Below are 20949 nucleotides of genomic sequence, written 5' to 3'. Positions count from 1 at the left end.
TAGTCCAGAAATCAAGCTGAAGGGGCATGGGACAAGAAGTGGGATATGTAGGAGATTGACCTTTTGGTGAGAGAAAACGTGAGGAAGAGTTGTGAGAGGAGGGACAGTGTGAAAGTTTATGAACATTACATGTTGATGAGTACGCAAGGATGATGGAAAGTGATATGATAGACTTGATGATAATGCTCAATGAACAGGATGAGATGCATGATGATTGATGATTGACTACTAGGCCCGAGTCACTGCATCATGCAAGTTCAACCCAACATAGATTGTCCCTCAAAACTCAACAAATTCCATTCGACCATACGAAAAAAAACCGCCGGCTGTTGTTTTGAGGAAATTCAATTCAACTCATGTAACAATAAGACGAGAATGGCCAAGAGACATGTATCATGTAGAATACTTGATAGAAAAAACATTTCAGAGGGTAATATGAAGTTGAAGAAGATGAAGAAGACGAAGAAGATACAGAAAAATACGTATGAAGTATGCATATCGAACATAACCCTCAACCTTGAGCTTCTTCACCACCATAAGAATTACTTTTATGTTTAGGTAAAAATTTAAAATCATCATCTACTTTACCTAAAAACATTTCTGAAATCTTAATCCAATCACCAACAAAAGGACTTGATAATAAAGTTTCCAATTCCGTTCTACCTTTAAAAGCCGGAGGTCTTTCATTTAATTTACCAGGTAAAATTTCTAATAAACCTAAAGGTATATAACGGTGTTGGAATGATAAAGCTTCTAATAAAAATCTACGTGTTGTATTTATACCTTGAGTGTCTGAGCCCCAATGAGAAAGACCGTATTCTGTGAACTGGGGGTCAGGTTGTGTTTTTCTTTCGGGTGTGATTCAGTCATATCTTTATGACATGTTGAGGAATGACCTTTGATCAAGTTGAGAAATGATAGTTTCATATTGGATGGTACGGTGGGTACTCCATGTGAAATTGAGATTTATACAGGATTGATGGAGATCTAGTCGACACAGAATCTGATTGAGATCATAGACATTCCAATAGCGTAAGACACGTACGAGGATTGAGGGGGGGGGGGGGGGTAGTACCGGGTCGAAAGGATCACAGTGTAGATTGGGGTATTTTTAAAGCAGAGATGATTGATTTTGAAGATCTGGTCAGAAATGAGACAAAGAGAAGGGATGAGACACAAAGAGAGCTGGGTTAAAGTGTGGAAAAAAGTATCACTCACTTTCCTCAAACCTTCCAACCTCTCCACACCAGTAATATCCCATTCTCTCCTTTCTGAAATTTCCGTAAATATCCAAGGTTTTATCAAAGCTCCTCTAGCTACCATAACACCATCCACACCACTAGATTCTACTTCTTGCCAATAACTCTGAGAAGAGAAACAATCTCCATTACCGAATATGGGCACAGGAGGGAGGTTCGCTTCGGAAAGGGATTCACGTAATATAGAAGCGCATGTTTTGATATATTGCCAATCTGCAAGTTTGGAATAACGTTGTTGACGTGATCTACCGTGAAGCTGAACATCAGTTCACAGTTGACTGTTTCATCTTTCATCATTTTGGTAACACTCTCGGAGACAAAGGGCCCAAGCATGGTTTCAAGGTACTTGAGAGATGCGGGACTGTAGATACCTCCTTAATTTCCCCCACTTCCATTCCTCACTGCATTGAGAAATTTGAACGGATGATATAACTCTAAGAGCTCTGGGCTGCTAACCTCGGAGTGGGAAAGTTCTGAACTATGGATAGGCTAGATAGACACAAGCCAGACTCATGGAGTATAAGTGGGGATGTGTGCAGTACAGATTGAGAGATATGACATGTGGGAAGAAAGTAAATCACGCCTGATCAAACTCACTGTCATAGCTCCCACACCCCATTCCGTAGCGAAACGAGGGATCAACTTATGAGCCGTAGGTTTCCCATTTGCCACTCCTGTTCTCTACTCATCAGCTACTACCCATTCGGAACACTGACAACTAACAAATTTAACAGTTAGGGGTACTGAACATGAGCGAGGCCATCAAGTAAAAAAGGACAACTCACTATCTCCCAGGGCACGATTCATCCCTACTAATATCTTACCTAATCGACCGGGAGAGTCAAGTACTGGATGTTAGACGTATCATCGAGATCCCAGTTTGTCAACGGGGGAAATTTGGACGTCAATTGGTGCGGGCGAGAAATCTAACATATGATAGGGGTGTCCGGCGAGAAGATAGAGCCCCAGTAGACTGCGAGGTCTTAGGTACGGAGACGGAAGACTGGACGGAGATGGGATATCAATGAAACGTTTTCGGCAAAATACGGAGTAAGGTCAAGATATCAAATTAGGGGCGACTCTGTTCGCCAGAGAGAGGAGAACACTCACGAGCACTTCCAGCACCTTGATTAAAGACGAGGTCTATGGGGCACCCCTAAAGATTAGCGTCTGGTATTCCTGACCAAGCAGCTGGTGAAGCAATCGTCCGAGTGAACAAACCCATTGGAGGTGGACATGTTCTCAAAGTGAGTGCGGGGTGAGTAGAGGCTGTTGACAGCCATGAAGAAGTACTAGTCGATAAGGCCTTAAGGGGCAGGAGTCGAGAGATAAACTCACCAAGTTCACGTCCACGAAATCAACACCTTGACCGAGTTCCTTCCTCACCACTTCAGCAGCAGGTACCAACCTATTCGGATATCCTCCTGCCAGTTGAACCCCGAACATGCGCTCTGTTTCATGTCGTCTGACCAGAGCCCATTCGTCTTGTTGACCAAAGATGAGAGGCTGGGCGAGAGCCATCTCTGAGCAGGTTATTGTGGCTCCGTATGATATGCATAGACGGCGGAAAGGCTGACTTGTGAGCTTCACTGCTTCTCATTCATGGATCTGTTCATTTGTGGAGGATGAACGAGATTTCCATCTGCGAGAACAAGCCTCACAGAGATGTGCATCTCAGGAAGAGAGATTGAAGATGAGCTTGAGAAGCCGACTGTGGTAAAATTAGACAGATGTGAGGAGTCGAAATACTCACTAGATTCCCAACTGTAGTCAAAGGCGCAAGATATAAACCTCCTTCCCAGTTCAACCTCCTCTTTTCCTCCGGACGAAGAGGTACATCCAACGCCTCAGCCTCTCCATCAACCAATCCTTTTATCTCTGGCTTTTGTTCCATGGCGTTCATAGCTTCTTCTTCCCCCTCTTGATTATTCGCCTCCCCTTCCTCACCAGATCGATTGGGACGTTTTCTAGTGAGAGTGAATTGTTTCTCTGGTTCGATGAGATGTAGGTATTTGGAAGAAAAGGGGTAGTCGTACTATATGTTAGATGTCTTTCACGCATTACTTCACCCCCGCCCTTCCTCAAGGCGTAGCTGGGGGAAAGGCCTTGGTGAGGCTTGAGGAAAGTAATTGATGATTTACACAGCTGGACTACAAAGTTAAGTGACGACGAGGAGAACCCTGAATGTAAAAAGGGGGTGGAATGAAAGAGGCAACGTGGAATGAACTTCTTCAGATCTGTTTGGGGCGAGTAGGGGATCAGATGACTGACGACCCACCGTGTTGGTCCTGAGCCGATGGAGAACCCCACCATCTGGCCAATTTGTCTCTTTAAACTTCCAACCAACCTTCTCATCGGCTTTCTGTCCCCCAACTAACTGCCATTCCCCTTCTTCACTAGTTTTCACCTGTTTCCCCTCTGTTATCCTCCTCACATGCCCACCCAAAAACCTACATCTCCAACCAAAAGGACAATACCCCAAGTCCTTATAAACCGGACAAGTAGTGTTCAAATCCAAAGTTTTCCCCACTCCCTCTTCCCCACCTATCTTCCTATCTTCAAAAACCACATAAGGTTCCTGATCCTGCAACCTTCCATCAGGTTCAAAATGTACATCTTCCGGTCTAGTCGATAGATACATACTCCAGTCATGAGCGAATTTACACACTGGTCGATTACATGATCCTGTCGTTTCCCATGAACGACAGATCCTTACAGCTTCTCTGATGACGGGGAAAGAACGAGCCTTGTTTTGACCGGTACGAGATTTATCTTTCTTTCTTTTTTTACCCTCTCTTGGATCAGCAGAAGAACGTCCTTCTGCTTCATCATCCACATCCAGATGAGAGGAAGTAGAGTTGAGTGCGGCTGTGGAGGAATTGTCTACCAAGGGAGTGGGATGAAGAAGGTACCTATAACATGAGCTGCGGTCGGGGGGGTGGGGGGGGAAGGGAGGAGAGAAACGAACTCTGGTTTGATGAGAGCTGTTCCCGCTCTGTCTGGTCGAGCAGATAGTGACGTTTCTGGCCTTGGGGTCATCGCTGGATCGTCTGTCATGATGTATGAGTAACATAGACTTTGATGGGTTGTGAGAGAAGTTTTGTGGGGGAAGCAAGTTGCAAAGTGGAGTGTGGCACTTTGGGATCACGTGACTCCGATCACCGGGGGGAATGGTCAGTAGATAACGTTCCAACTCGCTCCCTCTACATTCCTCCCTATACATTTACTCTCTTCCCACCTTCAACATACATAGCTATCGTCATGTCTGCCCGGCTCAGACTGCCCAACAAGGTACGTTCTTATTCTCTGAGAATAATCGTAGCTAAAAGCCAAGGTTTGTATCGTCACTGGGGCTGGCTCGTGAGCTCTTCCTTCCTTTCATTCTCGTCATCTGTGCTTGTTCATCGACTCGATAACATCGTCAATTTGCTTGTCAAGTCTTTTTGTTTGCTCTTCAGTTATAATCCTCATGACGTCTCCCTTCACTTCAATCTTTGCTTGACAGATGAGACCATCAAAGGGAAGGGTGACAGCTCAAAATCAGCGGAATAGGTCTCGAGACCTCGCTCCAGTTCGCAGCAGAAGGTGCCCGAGTGATCTTGTCCGATGTCAACCTTGCCGCTGTCCAAGCGGGCGTTGAGAAGATAAAAACCCTGTTTCCAGAAGCGGAGGTGGAGGCGATCAAGTGCGACGTGAGCAAGGAAGAAGAAGTCAAGGGTTTGATTGATGCAGCGGTGAACAAGTGGGGTAGGTTGGATGTGATGGTGAGGCCTACTTTCCCTCCCGCTCAGTTCTCCATAACCATCAAACCTCCTGAATTTTACCTCTAAACGTACTCTGGATTGCCCACATGCCTGGACTACGGTACTGTGTGTGCTGCGAGGAGACCACTGACATCAGTTCAACAATGCCGGCGTGATGCTCTCCGAGTGGGTTTGATCTCTCATCCCGAGATCGTGCTGATGATAGCGACGATGACGCTGTCAACACCTCGGAGAAGACTTGGGATCTCACTCAGGCGATCAACGTCAAGGGTGTGTGGTACGGCTGCAAGCATGCTGTAATTGCGATGCGCAAGGTGGGTTCGACATGTCTTCGTCTCTCAGCTCCTCAGTCATTTGGTGACTAGAACAATGAACAAGACTTGATTTGATAAGTACACTGATCAGTAGAACAAGCCTGAACCGGAGAAACTACTCAACGTCGGAGGGTCTATCATCAACGTTTCATCATTCGTGGCCAAGCTAGGTGCCGCTACACCTCAGCTCGCGTGTGAGTTATATGGCTTCAAAGCCTCCGCTATCCCGGACCGTTCTCGACCGTCTCGCTTCTCACCTCTGCCTTTTCATGATTACCTTTGTTAAATCGATACTTGACGGGTGATCCCCCCTTGCTAGCCTTGACTGCTCGATAGCCCCGCCCCTCCTAGCGCAAGTGGATAAGTGGAAACTCGGATATGTTGTGACTTACCTTCAGACACCGCTTCGAAAGGCGCTGTCATGGCCATGACCCGTGAATTGGCCATGGTGCATGCACGCGAGGGTATCCGTTTCAATTCTCTCTGTCCGTGAGTGTCGGTCCTCCATGCCCTTCTCAGCTTCGCCAACTTGACATCACCAGCCTGAAGGCACGCGATATGTTGACGTGACACTGCTAATTATCCAGTGGTCCCCTTCGTACGCCTCTATTGATGGATTTCCTCAACACCCCAGAGAAATTGAACAGGCGCCTGGTGCATAACCCCATGGGACGTTTTGGAGAGGCTGTCGAGCAGGCCAAAGCGGTGGTGTTCTGTTAGTACCCTGCCGTTCCCCCTCCCCCTTACTCTGATCTACTGAGACCGTCAAATCACAATCAAGTCACCACGAATCAACACGATGAACGTGACTAGTAATACACACAGAGCTGACCGACAGTGGCTTCGGACGATTCATCTTACATAAACGGGACTGACTTTATGGTCGATGGTGGTCTTCATGCTTGCTATGTGGTACGTTATCCGTCATTCTCTACGACTCAAACTTCTCCTGGCCTTATCCTCCTCATGCTTTACGAACAGACCTTTCGTTACCTCACTCACCTGCACCTCCGTCTGTCCCAGGCTTCTCTTCTCTCCCGCAATCGAGCCGATATGAGAAAAGAGAGCTTATTTCAGACGCCGGAGGGTCAACCATCCCTGGCCGCACCCAAGGGTCTCACTTCATGACCCACCTCAAGCTTCATTACATGTCCCGCTCCTCGTATACAATGATGATATGCTACTGAATCTCACGAAGTCATGGCCCAAGCGAACTCACCTTCTCCAGGATCTAGGCCATCATGGTCAGAGCTATCGGGTGATATCGTGAGAATTATCCGAGGGATTGTGAGTTTGATAAGGTATCATGTCCATCTTCGAAGTTGATTATCCATCAACTTTCCAACTTTGTCAGAATTTCTCAGGTGATCACAAGAAACAAGACACACAAAGTTCCCGATCATGTCAAACTCCCTGGGCCTGGGCAAGGATTAGGTAAACGTGAATTCGGTTAAACGAGATTTACTCTTTGTGTCGTTGAAGTACGTATGAAGATCAAAGGGACGACTATCGTGATACTTACTAAGCGATTAGATCATCCTCCGTGGTGATCGGGTCATTCAGAACTAGTTGTAAAACTACCCTTACCGGCAGGTAAAACTTTGGGAAAGAAGATTCCCAACTCGGGCTTTGAGCGGCTAGGCCCACAAGGATAACGGTTCAACCTCTTATCCCTATAGTTCTTCCATCAAGATTTCCAGATCCCATGGACCTTCCATCAGGATTTCAAGATCCTCATTCCATCATATATAAACTTGACAGTTCTTCAAGAGTCGAACTAACACTTTCGTATATTACAGTAGCAAACTAATCACTTCTCAAACAGTCACGATGAGTAGCATTAACACTCTGTTCACCTCTAACGGTCACCCATATCGAGTGAGTTTCATCCATGATGCAAGTATGTTCTCCACAATTCAAGAGGGATTTGGTTTGCTCAAGGAAGTAGAAGAATCTTCCAATGATGACAACTATCCTGGAGAGGGAGATATATCACAAGATGGGGTTTGTGTAGATAACGAAGAGATTCCTGACAAGTTTGAAGTTCAAAGGATCCAATTCCTAAGCAAACTTCAACCTCAAGGTGGAATTCATCAAGCAACATTAGGTTACTTTCCTTATATATATGTTCGAATCTCTGCGAACTCCGATAAAAACTATTCAAAGTGGGAAGAACCGAAATCTCCTCGAGAATGCTCTGAAGAGATCCGCACGTTTTCCGAAAGAGTCGAGAGGAACAATAACGTCGACGAAACCATGATACATTTGATCGATACATTTGATCGTGATCCTGCTGGGATCATGTACCTCAAAGAAAGTGTCTTTCATGTAACCGGAGATCCTTATGTTACCGGAGATCCTCCGAATTATATCATTACGATGTCGCAATATCAGGTAAGTAAGATAGAGACTTATCCGAACACCGATACTGTATCACGAGAAAAATTGCTCGAAGGGAAAGAATTGGTCGAAATTGATTATAAGGACAAAGATGAGTCGATTCCTCCTTTTAAGATCCATACTATTTATGTGAATCAAGATCTGAGCCAATATGTCAAGAACAATGAAAGGGACGTAACAATTGAGATTCCTGGTTTGGTAGTTGAAGATTACCATCATTTGGTTTCACCCGTTCAGATCACTTTGGCACATGTGAGGACCGAACAGGCAGAGTTTGACGGGAGCCGATACTTGATGTCGGAATTACTAGAGAATCTTCGATCTACCCCGTCATGGGCAAACTACGATGTTTTGTCTAACGCTTACGGGAAGTCCAGTAACGCAAGCCATCTGGTTGGATCGTTGTAATGGGAAATCAATTTACCCGAATGAGGAGGATCACCTTAACATCATCAATAACTTTATAAGTTGACTTGAGAGAGATAAGGCAAATTAGGAATCTTGAGAATATGCAGAGAATTTGACATGGTGACCAAAATACAGTAGCTGTACCTGATTTTCGTCAGTGATTCTGTTTTGTGATCCGATGGATTTATGGCGTATGATGATGGAAGTTACGTTGATCGTGGTTACCAAGCGATCAGACGAGTCGCTCTGGTCCGTTCAGGCCGGGGCTATGCAGATTACACATACGCTTGCTACCCGAGCGTTTTCCCCTTGGAGATACCCCACCTTTGATACATCCTTGATATTCTCCGCTTCTTACCACGCCTCGAGTTTGGATGGCGATGATCGATCCTTTCATCGCATGGGCCTTCCGTCAAAGCGCTATCACCCTCACCAAATATGTTATAAGACTAGTGAGAAACAGGAGTTGAGCTATACCTCTCCATATCACCATAAGCTAAATCACTATGGCCAATCGTACTGTCTGGATATCAGATGAGCGCGGTCACCCAATGAAATTGATCTGCTTCAATAACAGTACAACATTTCAATCGGTCTTTACACACTTTGGCCTCCCCGAAATGGCCATGCAGTACATGGACAACGACGACATTGATAATCCGGAGGCAGCGGAGGCAAACAAATATTTTTATGTGAAAAAGATCAAAGATTTCCCAGAGCCTCAGCCTGAAGGTGAACAATACCAATCAAGTCTTCAACTTGTTCATGAAGTGTATATACTCAATTGTCCCTCTATGTCAGATTTGGAGTGGGGGCTTGACATGGACGTCCACCAGCAGGAGTATTTCCAACTTGATGGAACCAAAAGCCTGGTCAGGAACAGTAACATTGACAATAACGTCAGACGATTGATACAGCTGTTTGAGACCCAGCCCTCTGAAATCCAGGAGGCAGAAATAGTTCATACATGCAAAACTCCTCAATTTGACTTGCAATTTCAATATCAGATCAGTAGTGTAGTGACTTATCCTAAAAAGGATCAAGAAGACCAAGATAACATTGGCAATGATAGTGATAGGTCCCATCATGAACCTTTTATGACCATAGACCTCTTTGTGGAGACTAATCTCACTCAATATATCCATTGGGATCACAAAGGAAGAGTGTCACCACAAATTCAGGTGCCAGGATTGGCAGTGGAAAAACTCAAGAATATGGTCTCACCAGTACTGGTCACTATGAGTCATGTGGGATCCAGTGTGGGATCCAAGGAGGTTCCAGCAGGTCAGATAATTTTGGGGGATAAGAACCACCGGTTGCTTATTGATCGAATTCAATCCCCAACTGGTGACACTCTCACACAACTCCAAAGAACGACATTCATTGACACACGGTCCTCAACTGATAACAGAATTCTTATATGGCCAGAACGTGTACCACACCCAGTAGTCGACTGGTGCCCAAAAGAGCTTTCTATCTATTCAAGAACACTTCTTCCTAGGTCTTGGGCAAAGCCAACTTTGTGCACAACACAAAATCTCTTCACGCAGAACATCATCACTTGATTGGCCGTTAGGCATGCACGGGCCAAGGAATTAGGCCCGGCAACCACATGGCTTATCCCCCTTTCCACTCTTCTCATACACTCGACCAAGGTCTTCAAATTTGACACTTTCTGCAACTAAGAGAACAGTAGCTACAATCTTAAAACACTGACCAGTGCTCTCGGCACCCTTGATAACCCCCTTCAAGTAGAAAGCTCAACCCAACGTCCAGCAGACAGCGACTCATGGCCATGGAACGACTAGACATACATGGGGAGAAGTGTAACGGTACTGGAAACATGATGACTAGGTCGCAGGTTGGGTCGAACTCGATGGAAGTCTCGTAGAAATCTATGTGTCTCTGGTGCTATGTTGTCACAATCGTCGTTTCTTCTTCTCTACTGACCAACGGTCGACAAACCTCGGTGTCACGGCCGTCGAACAACTATTTCTTAATAGACCGACGGTCGACGAACCTCGGCTAACTTCACGCTCTGAGTCGATGTCTCACCCAACCAGGAGGGCGCAGACGTCGAAAGGGGTGTAACTACGGCGTACTTCGGCGTAGTTACTCTAACTAGGGTTTTGTTCTACTGATGGCGATGTATCTTGATTTATAGCTATCTCTATCTGTCTTTCACTACTGACAACAATCAAGGATCGCTGAAGAACTTCAGCGATCTTCTCAGCTAATATTATCTACTCCTCCTAGACGTTCATCCAACCCTCTCGCGCTTTGACGTACTTCAACGCACTTCGTCCAACTTCCCCGAGCCCTCGGCCATCCTCTTCCTCCTTCGACTAACTCCGCCTAACATCGCCGCACTTCTGCTCCCATTGTCCCTACTTAGCCTAACTCCGTCTAACTTCGCCGTACTTCTGCTCCCATTGTCCCTACTTAGACTAACTCCGCCTAACATCGCCGCACTTCTGCTCCCATTGTCCCTACTTAGCCTAACTCCGTCTAACTTCGCCGTACTTCTGCTCCCATTGTCCCTACTTAGACTAACTCCGCCTAACATCGCCGTACTTCTGCTCCCATTGTTCCTACTTAGCCTAACTCCGTCTAACTTCGCCGTACTTGGTGTCAGAAGTCCTGAGTTACGTGTAGAGTAAAGAGGTTAGGGCGTGATGGGGTTTTGATGGCCAAAGGAGGGTCATTGTTGGTGGAGTAATCGAGGTGTCGCGACGTAGTTCGTGACAGTCGCCCCCTTCTTTAGCCGCGAACGTCCTCGTGAGCGATTACACCTCTGTCGTGTCAAGAGAACTTAGCAGCGTAGTACCCCCATTCTCTCCCTCCCCATGACCATCCTTCACCCTTCTGCTCTTTGCGCCGCACTTCGTAGTTGGGCCTCCTTTCACTCCAAAACCCGACAATGAGACTCCCCTAACTTCGTCGAGGTTTGCCGTAAGAAGCCCTGTGTCTTTTGTAGGTGAGACACGCTTCCTGAATGGCAGCCGAACAACACCGTTGTTTGTCGAAGTAACCCTCGCTTATATTGAGATGAGACACTATAGCGTGGGAATTTTGATCGTCCCTGCGATGCCTTTTGTTGATGAAACGCGAAGTTTGCTGCATGTTGACGACGAGGGTTTAGGTTTGATTATACTAAATACTGAGCAGTTCGTCGAGCTTCTCTCTTTTTCCCATCTGCTTTCAAAACTTTCTATCTCTCTTACCTAGAAAACAGATTTGTTACCTTGAATCATCTTTTATTTCTTTAAGTATTTTTAACGTCATGGCCCCTCCTACTCCCACCTCTAACCCTTTCGCCGCCATGAGGAACTTTGGTGGTATGGTGTCGTCTGCTCGTGAGTTATTCCTCGACACTTACCTTACTTCGCCGGACTTGGCTGATGTTCAGTTTCCTTCGGCGACAGATCTCGCCAAGTCTCCTCCCTCGGCCTCGGCACCCTCTCTTTGGGGGAGCCGTCTGGCGATGTCCCGCCTCCTCGCTCCGCTTCTCCTCCCGCCGGTCCTCCCGCTGGTTCTCCCTCTGCTTCTCCTCCTCCTGGTCCTCGCTCTGCTTCCCCTCCTGCCGACAGTCCTCGCCGCAGGACGCCCGCCTTTCGTCCTGGTGAGTCTCCGTCCTCCTCCGACCAGGAGTCGCTCAGTGGTTCGGAGTCGGACGATCAGTCAGACTTCGAAGGAAAAGGGGGTGATTATAGTGATGAGGATGATAGAATCGTGTCGGAGGGTGAAACCGAGTTAGAGGAACACTCGGATGATGATATGGTGGCGGTTAGTGTAGAGGACAACAACGTAGATAGTCCTGAGCGTGAGTTCTTCGTCCAACCTCTCACACCTTCGCCGAACTTGGCCTTGTTTATCTGTTCTTTAGCTCTCCAAGACATTGCTAACTCGCAGCCGGTCCTGCCCCTCCCCCTGCTCAAATTGTGGGCCAGAAACGACGCCGTTCCCTCTCTTCTTCTTCTTCTTCCTCTTCTTCTTCTTCCTCTTCTTCTTCCTCTTCCGGGGTTCTCCCCCCCCCCAACGCCATCGCCGCTGCCGCCGCTGCCGCCGCTGCTGCCGCCGGTCCTGCTGCCGCCGTCCCCGTCGCTGCTCCCCCCCCTTCTCCCAGAGGGGAGCCTTCGCCCAAACGGGTGAAGAGATCACTGCGGGAAGAAGAGTACTTGTGGGAGAAGATGAAGTCCGAGCCTGGTCGTTGGATCGCGGTTGGTGTTGACGAAGCGTGTGATCGTTGCCGGTGAGTCCACCTATTCGTACTACGCCGAAGTTACTCCTGCTAATTAGTAGACGTGAGATTATCACGTATAATCGTCCAAACTGGCCCTGCCTCAAGGCAGTCAGGCCACACAACAAGGCCCTCCGTTGTGCTTCATGCACGTCTGGCCCCTGCTCCTTCTGTCCCGTTTCCTCTGCCCGGGACATCCCGCCCCGTCCCTCCGACTCTTCGCCCTTCCCCCCTCCTCAGACTCCAGCGTCTGTCCCCCGTTCGCGGGTACCTCCTTCGTCTCTCCGGTCGGTTCGCCGTACTTCGCCGGACCTCCGCCCGTCGCCTCCGTCGCCGTCGCCCTTCGCCCTTCGCTCCTGTGGCCGGCCCATCACGTCTCCCGGCTGTTCCTCCTTCGTCTTCTCGCCGTCCTTCGGTCTCCCGTCCTTCGGCCTCTCGTTCTTCGGCCTCTCGTCCTTCGGCGCCACGTCCGTCCTCTCCAGTGGTAGCTTCTCCCCCGGCTCACAGCACCCGAAGTCGGCGTCCTTCTGTTCCTCCGGCCACTTCGGCGGCCCCTCCCGTCACCCCTCCCTCTGAAGTCTTCTTTAAAGAAATCAAAAGGGAAATCTAAAGAGAAGGAGGTTGCCTTCAATGATGGTGATGTGGAAAATGAAGATACTCAGGTGAAGATACTCAGCGTGCTGGTCCCTCTGCTCCCCGGTTGTCCCTCGTCCACCCTCGTATCTCCCTGGACGTCCGTATTCCTGAGGACGAAAAGGAATTCGCCACTTATCGTTCTCTCGTCCTCGGTCTCACTACTCAGCTTGAGGCCGCCCGAAATGATACATCTCTCCTGCTTGACTTCTCTTCTCGTCAAGCTAACGCTTTAAACAATCTTACTGCGGCGTTAGTAGATGTAGTCAACACTGGGGCTCTGGACGACGAAGCAAGGACAAGGTTAGCGGACGTCTCTCGCCGAAGCCTTACTGAGATAGCCGATGTTCGCCGAAGACTGTTCGACACCCCCTTCCTAGTCACTCCTATGGCGTATGAGCCACCACCGTCCCTTGACTGGTTAGGTCGCCGTAGTAATTCTCGTGTCCCAGCTTCCGCCCAGACTGCTCTCGACCTCCTCAGTCTTCCCTTCGAGTGTCTACGGACCATACGTTCTCTGTGGAGGACCCCGAGCATGCAAGCTGCTCGAGATGTCCAGGACTTCGGTGACTTCTTTGGGGCTATGAATCGGGCATGGAATGCTTCTCTCTCTACTGCGTTCCCGTCTGAGACTCTCGATCTACCTTCGGTCATCGGTAGCCTCCACACCAATCCCGCGGGACCGAGTAGATCGAAGGAGAAAGGAAAAGGAAAAGGTAAGGGTAAGAGTAAGGACAAGTGAGCGGTACGTAGCTGTAATCCTATGTTGTATGCAGTACGTTCTATCTCCTAGCCCTTCGCAGTCGCCCTTCCTTCGGCTTAGTAGGGTGAAGTTCGTGGAACTTCGCCAATATGTCATCAGCTCCATCGACGTTCTCCACTGGTTCCCATGATACTGAATCGTCTGTTCCTTCGTAACCTAACCACTCCACCAAGTACTCTAACTTTCCTGACCTCTTATTTACTCTAGAGTCCACAATATCCTTTACCTCCCAAGACTCTCCCACATTGTCTACTTCTACTGGCCCAGGTGGCTCAGCTTGCTGACCAGGAAATATTTGAGGGTGATAAGGACGGAGCAAGGAGACATGGAATACATCATGGATACCTGCCATCGTTCCTGGTAATTCCAATTTACAAGCATGAGAACCTACCTGCCGTACTACCTTGTACGGCCCACTTTGCTTAACATCTAACTTCTTCATTGGTCTCTTCGTCTTAATATTCTCTAACGACAGCATCACTAGGTCTCCTTCCGCGAAGTTCGGCGTAGTCCGGTGTTTCCTATTGTATCCTTCGGCGTACTTCTCATTAGCTTTCTCAATTCCTTCGATACAATCTTTGTGTATTTCAGTCAAGTCTTTTACCACCACCGTAGCAGCGGGCACTTCGACCTCGCTAGCCTTTATCTCTTCAGCCCAACGAGGGTGATATCCATAGTTCGCATAGAATGGGGTTTTGTTTATCGCAGAGTGCTGGGTGTTGTTGTAAGCAAAGCTAGCTCGAGCGAGTAGCTTTGACCAGTCGTTCTGCTGATAGGAGGTGAAGATTCGAAGATACAGTTCCAAAGACTGGTTGGTTCGTTCGGTCTGTCCGTCAGTCTGTGGATGATATGCAGTAGAGAGATGTAGTCTTATTCCGAGACTATCGGTCAAATTCTTCCAGAACTTGGACGTAAACTTCGATCCCCTGTCCGATACTATATTCTCTGGCAACCCATGCTGGGCCACCACATAGTCCAATATCAACTCTGATAGGCCGGCTGCGGTTAACTTCGTCGTAGTCGGGATAAAAATGGCCCATTTGGTCAACCGATCCACCACTACCAGGATGGAATTATATCCATGGGAATTTGGCAGCTCCTCGATAAAATCCATCGAGATGCTAGACCAAGGTTTCGTAGCTACCTCCAGTGGTTTAAGCTCCCCATGAGGTTTCTGCCTGTTAGTCTTCGCTCTCTGACATACCGCGCATCCAGCAACATAATCTTCGACATCCTTCCTTACTCCAACCCAGACATAATCCCTCAGGACTAGTTCAAGGGTCTTCGCCGAACCTGGATGACCGGCCAAGGCTGAGTCATGTCGCATCTTCATGATCTTCAGCCGAGCATCGGCGTAGTTCGGCACATAAATGTGATCGTCAAATGTGAGGAAACCTCTTGAGTTCCACCCCCCACGAAGGATTAGAGGAGACCGCGAACTACGGCGTAGTTCGGTGATTGATCCTGGTTCCTGCACGTTATCGTTACACGTAGGATGAGAACACTCAACGCAAACGACTCCTAATAATTCTTCTCTGACCCCTTCTATGTCTTCGTCCTCCTGAACTCCAAGTACTAGATCCATAGGGTCCACAAGATCATTTTCCTTTACCTCCCTTGTCCCTTGCAATGCTCGAAGGAGGTGACGCAACTCCGACGTGGTTGCGTCAACTTCGTCGAACTTCGGCAGACCTTGGATAAGGTTGCTCTCTTGTACCATGGTACTTCCTTTCCCGGAATGATAGTCCGCCCGTCTAGATAATCCATCTGGAAGACTTGCCTGGGTTCCTGGCCGATAAACCATTTTAAACCTGAAGTTAGCTAGCTCCTCTACCCACCTACCTTGCCGAGGACTGAGTTGTTTCGGTTCCATCCAGTAGGTAAGGTTTAGATGGTCGGTAAGTACTGTGGTTTCTACCTGCAATAATAAGTGTCTCCTTCTTCTGAAACCCTCCACTACAGCGAGGAACTCCTTTTCTCCTACCGTATAATTCAGTTGAGCTGTGTTGAAAGCACCAGACTCAATAGCTACCGGGTGTTCTTGACCAGCCGTGTTGATCTGCGAAATTATGAACCCCCAGCCGAAGAACGACGCATCTGTCTGTAATATCGTCTTCAATGTAGGGTCAAAATGGGCTAACACCGGCGCAGTACACATCCTAGCCTTCAACTCTTTGAAGGCTGACTCCTGTTCGACTCCCCATACAAATGGTACCTCCTTCCTTGTCAAGTCATTGATAGGTCTAGCAATCTTCGAGAAGTTGGGGACAAAGCGCCTGTAGTAGCTTACAACTCCAATGAATCCCCTTGACTCTCGTAGATTCTTAGGACGTGGGAAGGAAGTGATGGCATCAATGTATTCTGGGTTCACCGATACACCTTTAGAGGATACCACGAAACCCAGAAACACCACCGAATCTCTTTCGAACTCGCACTTACTAGCTTTCACGTACAGGCTCGCCTTCCGCAGTACCTCAAAGACCTTCGCCGTAGTTCCTCGTAATTCCTCCAACGTATTCCCATAAATGAGGATATCGTCAATGTAGACCACGACTCCATTCCCTAGTAGCTCTCTAAACACCTCATTTAGGAAGTGTTGGAAGACCGCGGGGGCGTTTCGCAGCCCATCACGAACAACCAGAGATTCAAACATACCATACTGTGTCCTGAACGCCGTCAGGTGTTCATGTCCCTCTGTCACCCTCAACAATTGGTATGCTCCAATTAGATCTAGTTTGCTGAAATACCTTGCTTTTCCAAGTTCTTCGGTAATTTGACCTATTAGAGGGAGAGGGTAGGCATCTGGTATGGTCGCTTCGTTCAGTTTTCGATAGTCGATGACCATTCGCCACTGTCCTTCGGCTTTCTTCGGTATCATAAACATTGGTGAGCCGTATGGCGAGTTACTTGCCCGAATTCGGCCAGCGGCGATTTCGCGATCTAGTATGTCTCTCAGCGCGCGTCTCTGATCTTCTCCTTGAGCATAGAGGGAGGCGACCTTAAGGTTCGCCCCCTCCTTAAGCTCAAACTTCAAATCGTAGGACCTTGAAGGGGGGAGGGTCTCTCCTCCCTTCTTCGGATTAAAAACGTCAATGTACTGGTGGTATTGTTCAGGAACTACCTGGAACAACTCGTCTTGTTCCTCCGGGCTCAGCTCTTCAAGCTCATCTTCGCCGCGGAGGTCTATCACGTCCGTCAGAGTTGGCAGCCCTATGGCCGCTAACTTCGCCGCACTTGGTGGGGTTGGGATGGGAAATTTCACCGAGTTGTCTCTTCCATCAAGGACAACCCCTTCCTTCCTCATCCAATCCCACCCTATCACAACATCTGCGTCGCAGAGCGTTGTTACATCGAGACAAACAGATCGCACTTCGGCGTCCTTCGTCAAACTAAATCCGACTTCGACAAACTCGGTGATGGGTCCAGCGACACTCACCGAGCCGTCGAACATGTGAACGGGTACGCTCACCTGATATCGCCTCTTTTCTACACCTATCTTCGCTGCTGCCTTAGGGCTTATATATGAACAAGTAGCTCCAGTGTCCCAGAGCGTAGTTAGCTTTATTCCATTAATGAAAATGTCCGATTTAGGTTGATCTCTGGAAACGGAAGGGATGAGGAGATGATTATCGACATTGCATGAACAAGGGGTACTGAGTGGTGTATTTTTGTATTCACAATCCTCTGGCTCCATCAGCTGTGTTTCTTTTATGGGTTTGGGAATGGTGGCCGAGAGAATATGGCGGACCCGCCGAGCCTCGCCTACTGCGACAGGTCCTCTTCTTTTCCCTGGTCCTCTTCCAAATCTACTTCTCCTCCAACCGCATTCAAGTTCCTCCTCTGTCCGAGAGGTACTGCGTTCCCTCCCGATCCTCCACCACGTTCTCCGAACTTCCCCCCCCATGGAGGCAACAGTCCAACCTTAACCTTAGCCTCCCTTACAGGGCATTCCTTCAGCCAATGTCCTGCTTCACCACACTCGGTACACTTCCCCTCCTTCCTCCTTGTCTCCCTCAGATCGGAGCTCGGCCTAGGCCATCTTCGGCGAACTTCGTCGATGTTTGGCGGTGTACTCTTTACCACCGTCGACATCATAGCCGCCTGGACACCACCCTGCGCCGAAGGTTGCCCCTTTTCCCATTTCTTCTCTTCTTTCTTCTCCGTCCTCTGACTTTCCACCACTGTCGTTGTCCTTATCCCTCCTTCCCTTTTCCTCTCTGCCTCCTTCTCCACTTGTCTCCTCCACAGGCGGTTGTCCAAGGGAATCACAAACTCCAATAGCTCTTTTACAGTCCCAAACGATCTACCGTGTCTTGCGATTTCATCTAGAAGGTGCGATTTTAGTCCTTTCTTGGCTCGGTCAACTAGGTTTCCATCATCAGACCACTTGAGAATCGCAACATGTCGCTGAAAGGCGGAGAAGTAGTCCGAAGCAGACCCGGTTTGCTTGAGGTCGTTAAGTTGTCGGGCCGCAGTTCCTTCTTCGTCTGGATCACCAAAGTTAGTCTTGAGGTACTTAACGAACTGATCGTGTGTCGTGAGGTACTCAGGAAGAGGTCTTTTGGATAGATCGGGCTGCACTGCAAGAAGAGGTGTTTCGCGTAGATGAGAGATCATGAAAAAGACTTTCTTAGTGTCGTCGGGGAAAAGATGAGAGTTCAATTCGAAGTGTACGTCGCACTCAGACAGAAAGGCGGTTAACTTGTTCCGATCTCCTCTCCATAGGTCTGGGTTAGGTAGCTTTATCCCTTTCCGTTGTTCGCCCACTACGCTTGGGGTCGCCGAAGTTTGCCGTCCCATGGCGTACCTCACCCCTTCTGATATCCCTTCTGCAATCCCGCCCACTGTATCCCTTTCTCTTCTCTGTTCCCATTCCTCCCTACGCCTTCTCTCCTCCATCATGTCTTTGTTCATATTCGCCACCATCTGCATCAAGGCCAACACCACCCCTTGTGTTCCTTCTTCTCCCAAGTTCGCCGTACTTCCAGTGTTTTCTCTTGGGCGTGGGGTTTGGTCTGATCCAAGTGGGGATCCCGCAGGTGGGAGAGCATTAGACGGAGGAGAAGGAGGGTTAGAAGGCACCGGTGGAACGAACTCATCTCCTTGAATTGATCCCCCCACACTATCCTCCACTCCAAGGTCCTGCCCCATTGCTCTGCTAAGCTCCTCCAATGCTCTCCTCTCGTTCTCCTCCATCCTGTCTCCATCCCTACTCATGCCTCGTGTAATTCTTCTTTCTGGTTCCATATTATCTTCGTACTTCTCCGAGGTTCGCACGGGTCGTCGGTAAGAGCGATCCTTGATACTGTCACGGCCGTCGAACAACTACTTCTTAATAGACCGACGGTCGACGAACCTCGGCTAACTTCACGCTCTGAGTCGATGTCTCACCCAACCAGGAGGGCGCAGACGTCGAAAGGGGTGTAACTACGGCGTACTTCGGCGTAGTTACTCTAACTAGGGTTTTGTTCTACTGATGGCGATGTATCTTGATTTATAGCTATCTCTATCTGTCTTTCACTACTGACAACAATCAAGGATCGCTGAAGAACTTCAGCGATCTTCTCAGCTAATATTATCTACTCCTCCTAGACGTTCATCCAACCCTCTCGCGCTTTGATGTACTTCAACGCACTTCGTCCAACTTCCCCGAGCCCTCGGCCATCCTCTTCCTCCTTCGACTAACTCCGCCTAACATCGCCGCACTTCTGCTCCCATTGTCCCTACTTAGCCTAACTCCGCCTAACATCGCCGCACTTCTGCTCCCATTGTCCCTACTTAGACTAACTCCGCCTAACATCGCCGCACTTCTGCTCCCATTGTCCCTACTTAGCCTAACTCCGTCTAACTTCGCCGTACTTCTGCTCCCATTGTCCCTACTTAGACTAACTCCGCCTAACATCGCCGCACTTCTGCTCCCATTGTCCCTACTTAGCCTAACTCCGTCTAACTTCGCCGTACTTGGTGTCAGAAGTCCTGAGTTACGTGTAGAGTAAAGAGGTTAGGGCGTGATGGGGTTTTGATGGCCAAAGGAGGGTCATTGTTGGTGGAGTAATCGAGGTGTCGCGACGTAGTTCGTGACAAGTACGTTCTATCTCCTAGCCCTTCGCAGTCGCCCTTCTTTCGGCTTAGTAGGGTGAAGTTCGTGGAACTTCGCCAATATGTCATCAGCTCCATCGACGTTCTCCACTGGTTCCCACGATACTGAATCGTCTGTTCCTTCGTAACCTACCCACTCCACCAAGTACTCTAATTTTCCTGACCTCTTATTTACTCTAGAGTCCACAATATCCTTTACCTCCCAAGACTCTCCCACATTGTCTACTTCTACTGGCCCAGGTGGCTCAGCTTGCTGACCAGGAAATATTGGAGGGTGATAAGGACGGAGCAAGGAGACATGGAATACATCATGGATACCTGCCATCGTTCCTGGTAATTCCAATTTACAAGCATGAGAACCTACCTGCCGTACTACCTTGTACGGCCCACTTTGCTTAACATCTAACTTCTTCATTGGTCTCTTCGTCTTAATATTCTCTAACGACAGCATCACTAGGTCTCCTTCCGCGAAGTTCGGCGTAGTCCGGTGTTTCCTATTGTATCCTTCGGCGTACTTCTCATTAGCTTTCTCAATTCCTTCGATACAATCTTTGTGTATTTCAGTCAAGTCTTTTACCACCACCGTAGCAGCGGGCACTTCGACCTCGCTAGCCTTTATCTCTTCAGCCCAACGAGGGTGATATCCATAGTTCGCATAGAATGGGGTTTTGTTTATCGCAGAGTGCTGGGTGTTGTTGTAAGCAAAGCTAGCTCGAGCGAGTAGCTTTGACCAGTCGTTCTGCTGATAGGAGGTGAAGATTCGAAGATACAGTTCCAAAGACTGGTTGGTTCGTTCGGTCTGTCCGTCAGTCTGTGGATGATATGCAGTAGAGAGATGTAGTCTTATTCCGAGACTATCGGTCAAATTCTTCCAGAACTTGGAGGTAAACTTCGATCCCCTGTCCGATACTATATTCTCTGGCAACCCATGCTGGGCCACCACATAGTCCAATATCAACTCTGATAGGCCGGCTGCGGTTAACTTCGTCGTAGTCGGGATAAAAATGGCCCATTTGGTCAACCGATCCACCACTACCAGGATGGAGTTATATCCATGGGAATTTGGCAG

General features: G+C 48.4%; 6 protein-coding genes across 6 annotated transcripts; 4 read left to right on the top strand and 2 right to left on the bottom strand.

Annotated features, from left to right (window-relative positions):
• Window positions 1–511: 511 nt before the first annotated feature.
• TREMEDRAFT_68591 (uncharacterized protein) lies at window positions 512–4316 on the bottom strand (the record flags this gene model as incomplete). The annotated part of the gene is made up of 10 exons (XM_007004260.1): window positions 512–826; window positions 1219–1515; window positions 1857–1940; window positions 1983–2002; window positions 2045–2107; window positions 2370–2415; window positions 2598–2831; window positions 3013–3294; window positions 3538–4171; window positions 4228–4316. The coding sequence occupies 10 exons, from the start codon at window positions 4314–4316 to the stop codon at window positions 512–514; spliced, it is 2064 nt and encodes a 687-aa protein (XP_007004322.1).
• Window positions 4317–4520: 204 nt separating this feature from the next.
• On the top strand, window positions 4521–6465 carry TREMEDRAFT_71574 (uncharacterized protein; the record flags this gene model as incomplete). Its single annotated transcript, XM_007004329.1, has 10 exons — window positions 4521–4550; window positions 4594–4619; window positions 4804–5023; window positions 5160–5188; window positions 5229–5337; window positions 5432–5531; window positions 5736–5826; window positions 5925–6052; window positions 6176–6249; window positions 6415–6465. 10 exons carry the CDS (start codon window positions 4521–4523, stop codon window positions 6463–6465), a joined length of 858 nt encoding a protein of 285 aa, XP_007004391.1.
• Window positions 6466–7167: 702 nt separating this feature from the next.
• TREMEDRAFT_62049 (uncharacterized protein) lies at window positions 7168–8145 on the top strand (the record flags this gene model as incomplete). Its single annotated transcript, XM_007004204.1, has 1 exon — window positions 7168–8145. The coding sequence occupies one exon, from the start codon at window positions 7168–7170 to the stop codon at window positions 8143–8145; it is 978 nt and encodes a 325-aa protein (XP_007004266.1).
• Window positions 8146–8651: 506 nt separating this feature from the next.
• TREMEDRAFT_62048 (uncharacterized protein) lies at window positions 8652–9710 on the top strand (the record flags this gene model as incomplete). The annotated part of the gene is made up of 1 exon (XM_007004203.1): window positions 8652–9710. One exon carries the CDS (start codon window positions 8652–8654, stop codon window positions 9708–9710), a length of 1059 nt encoding a protein of 352 aa, XP_007004265.1.
• Window positions 9711–11428: 1718 nt separating this feature from the next.
• TREMEDRAFT_62047 (uncharacterized protein) lies at window positions 11429–12995 on the top strand (the record flags this gene model as incomplete). The annotated part of the gene is made up of 5 exons (XM_007004202.1): window positions 11429–11501; window positions 11555–11767; window positions 11831–11968; window positions 12058–12397; window positions 12515–12995. 5 exons carry the CDS (start codon window positions 11429–11431, stop codon window positions 12993–12995), a joined length of 1245 nt encoding a protein of 414 aa, XP_007004264.1.
• Window positions 12996–17543: 4548 nt separating this feature from the next.
• TREMEDRAFT_62045 (uncharacterized protein) lies at window positions 17544–19028 on the bottom strand (the record flags this gene model as incomplete). Its single annotated transcript, XM_007004201.1, has 2 exons — window positions 17544–17948; window positions 18627–19028. The coding sequence occupies 2 exons, from the start codon at window positions 19026–19028 to the stop codon at window positions 17544–17546; spliced, it is 807 nt and encodes a 268-aa protein (XP_007004263.1).
• Between the last annotated feature and the right edge of the window lie 1921 nt (window positions 19029–20949).

Source organism: Tremella mesenterica (assembly GCF_000271645.1).
Source record: "Tremella mesenterica DSM 1558 unplaced genomic scaffold TREMEscaffold_4, whole genome shotgun sequence".
In the NCBI taxonomy this organism is placed as follows: Eukaryota; Fungi; Basidiomycota; class Tremellomycetes; order Tremellales; family Tremellaceae; genus Tremella; species Tremella mesenterica.
Note: the sequence above shows the minus strand (reverse complement) of the source record. Positions and strands in the feature narration are given on the sequence as shown.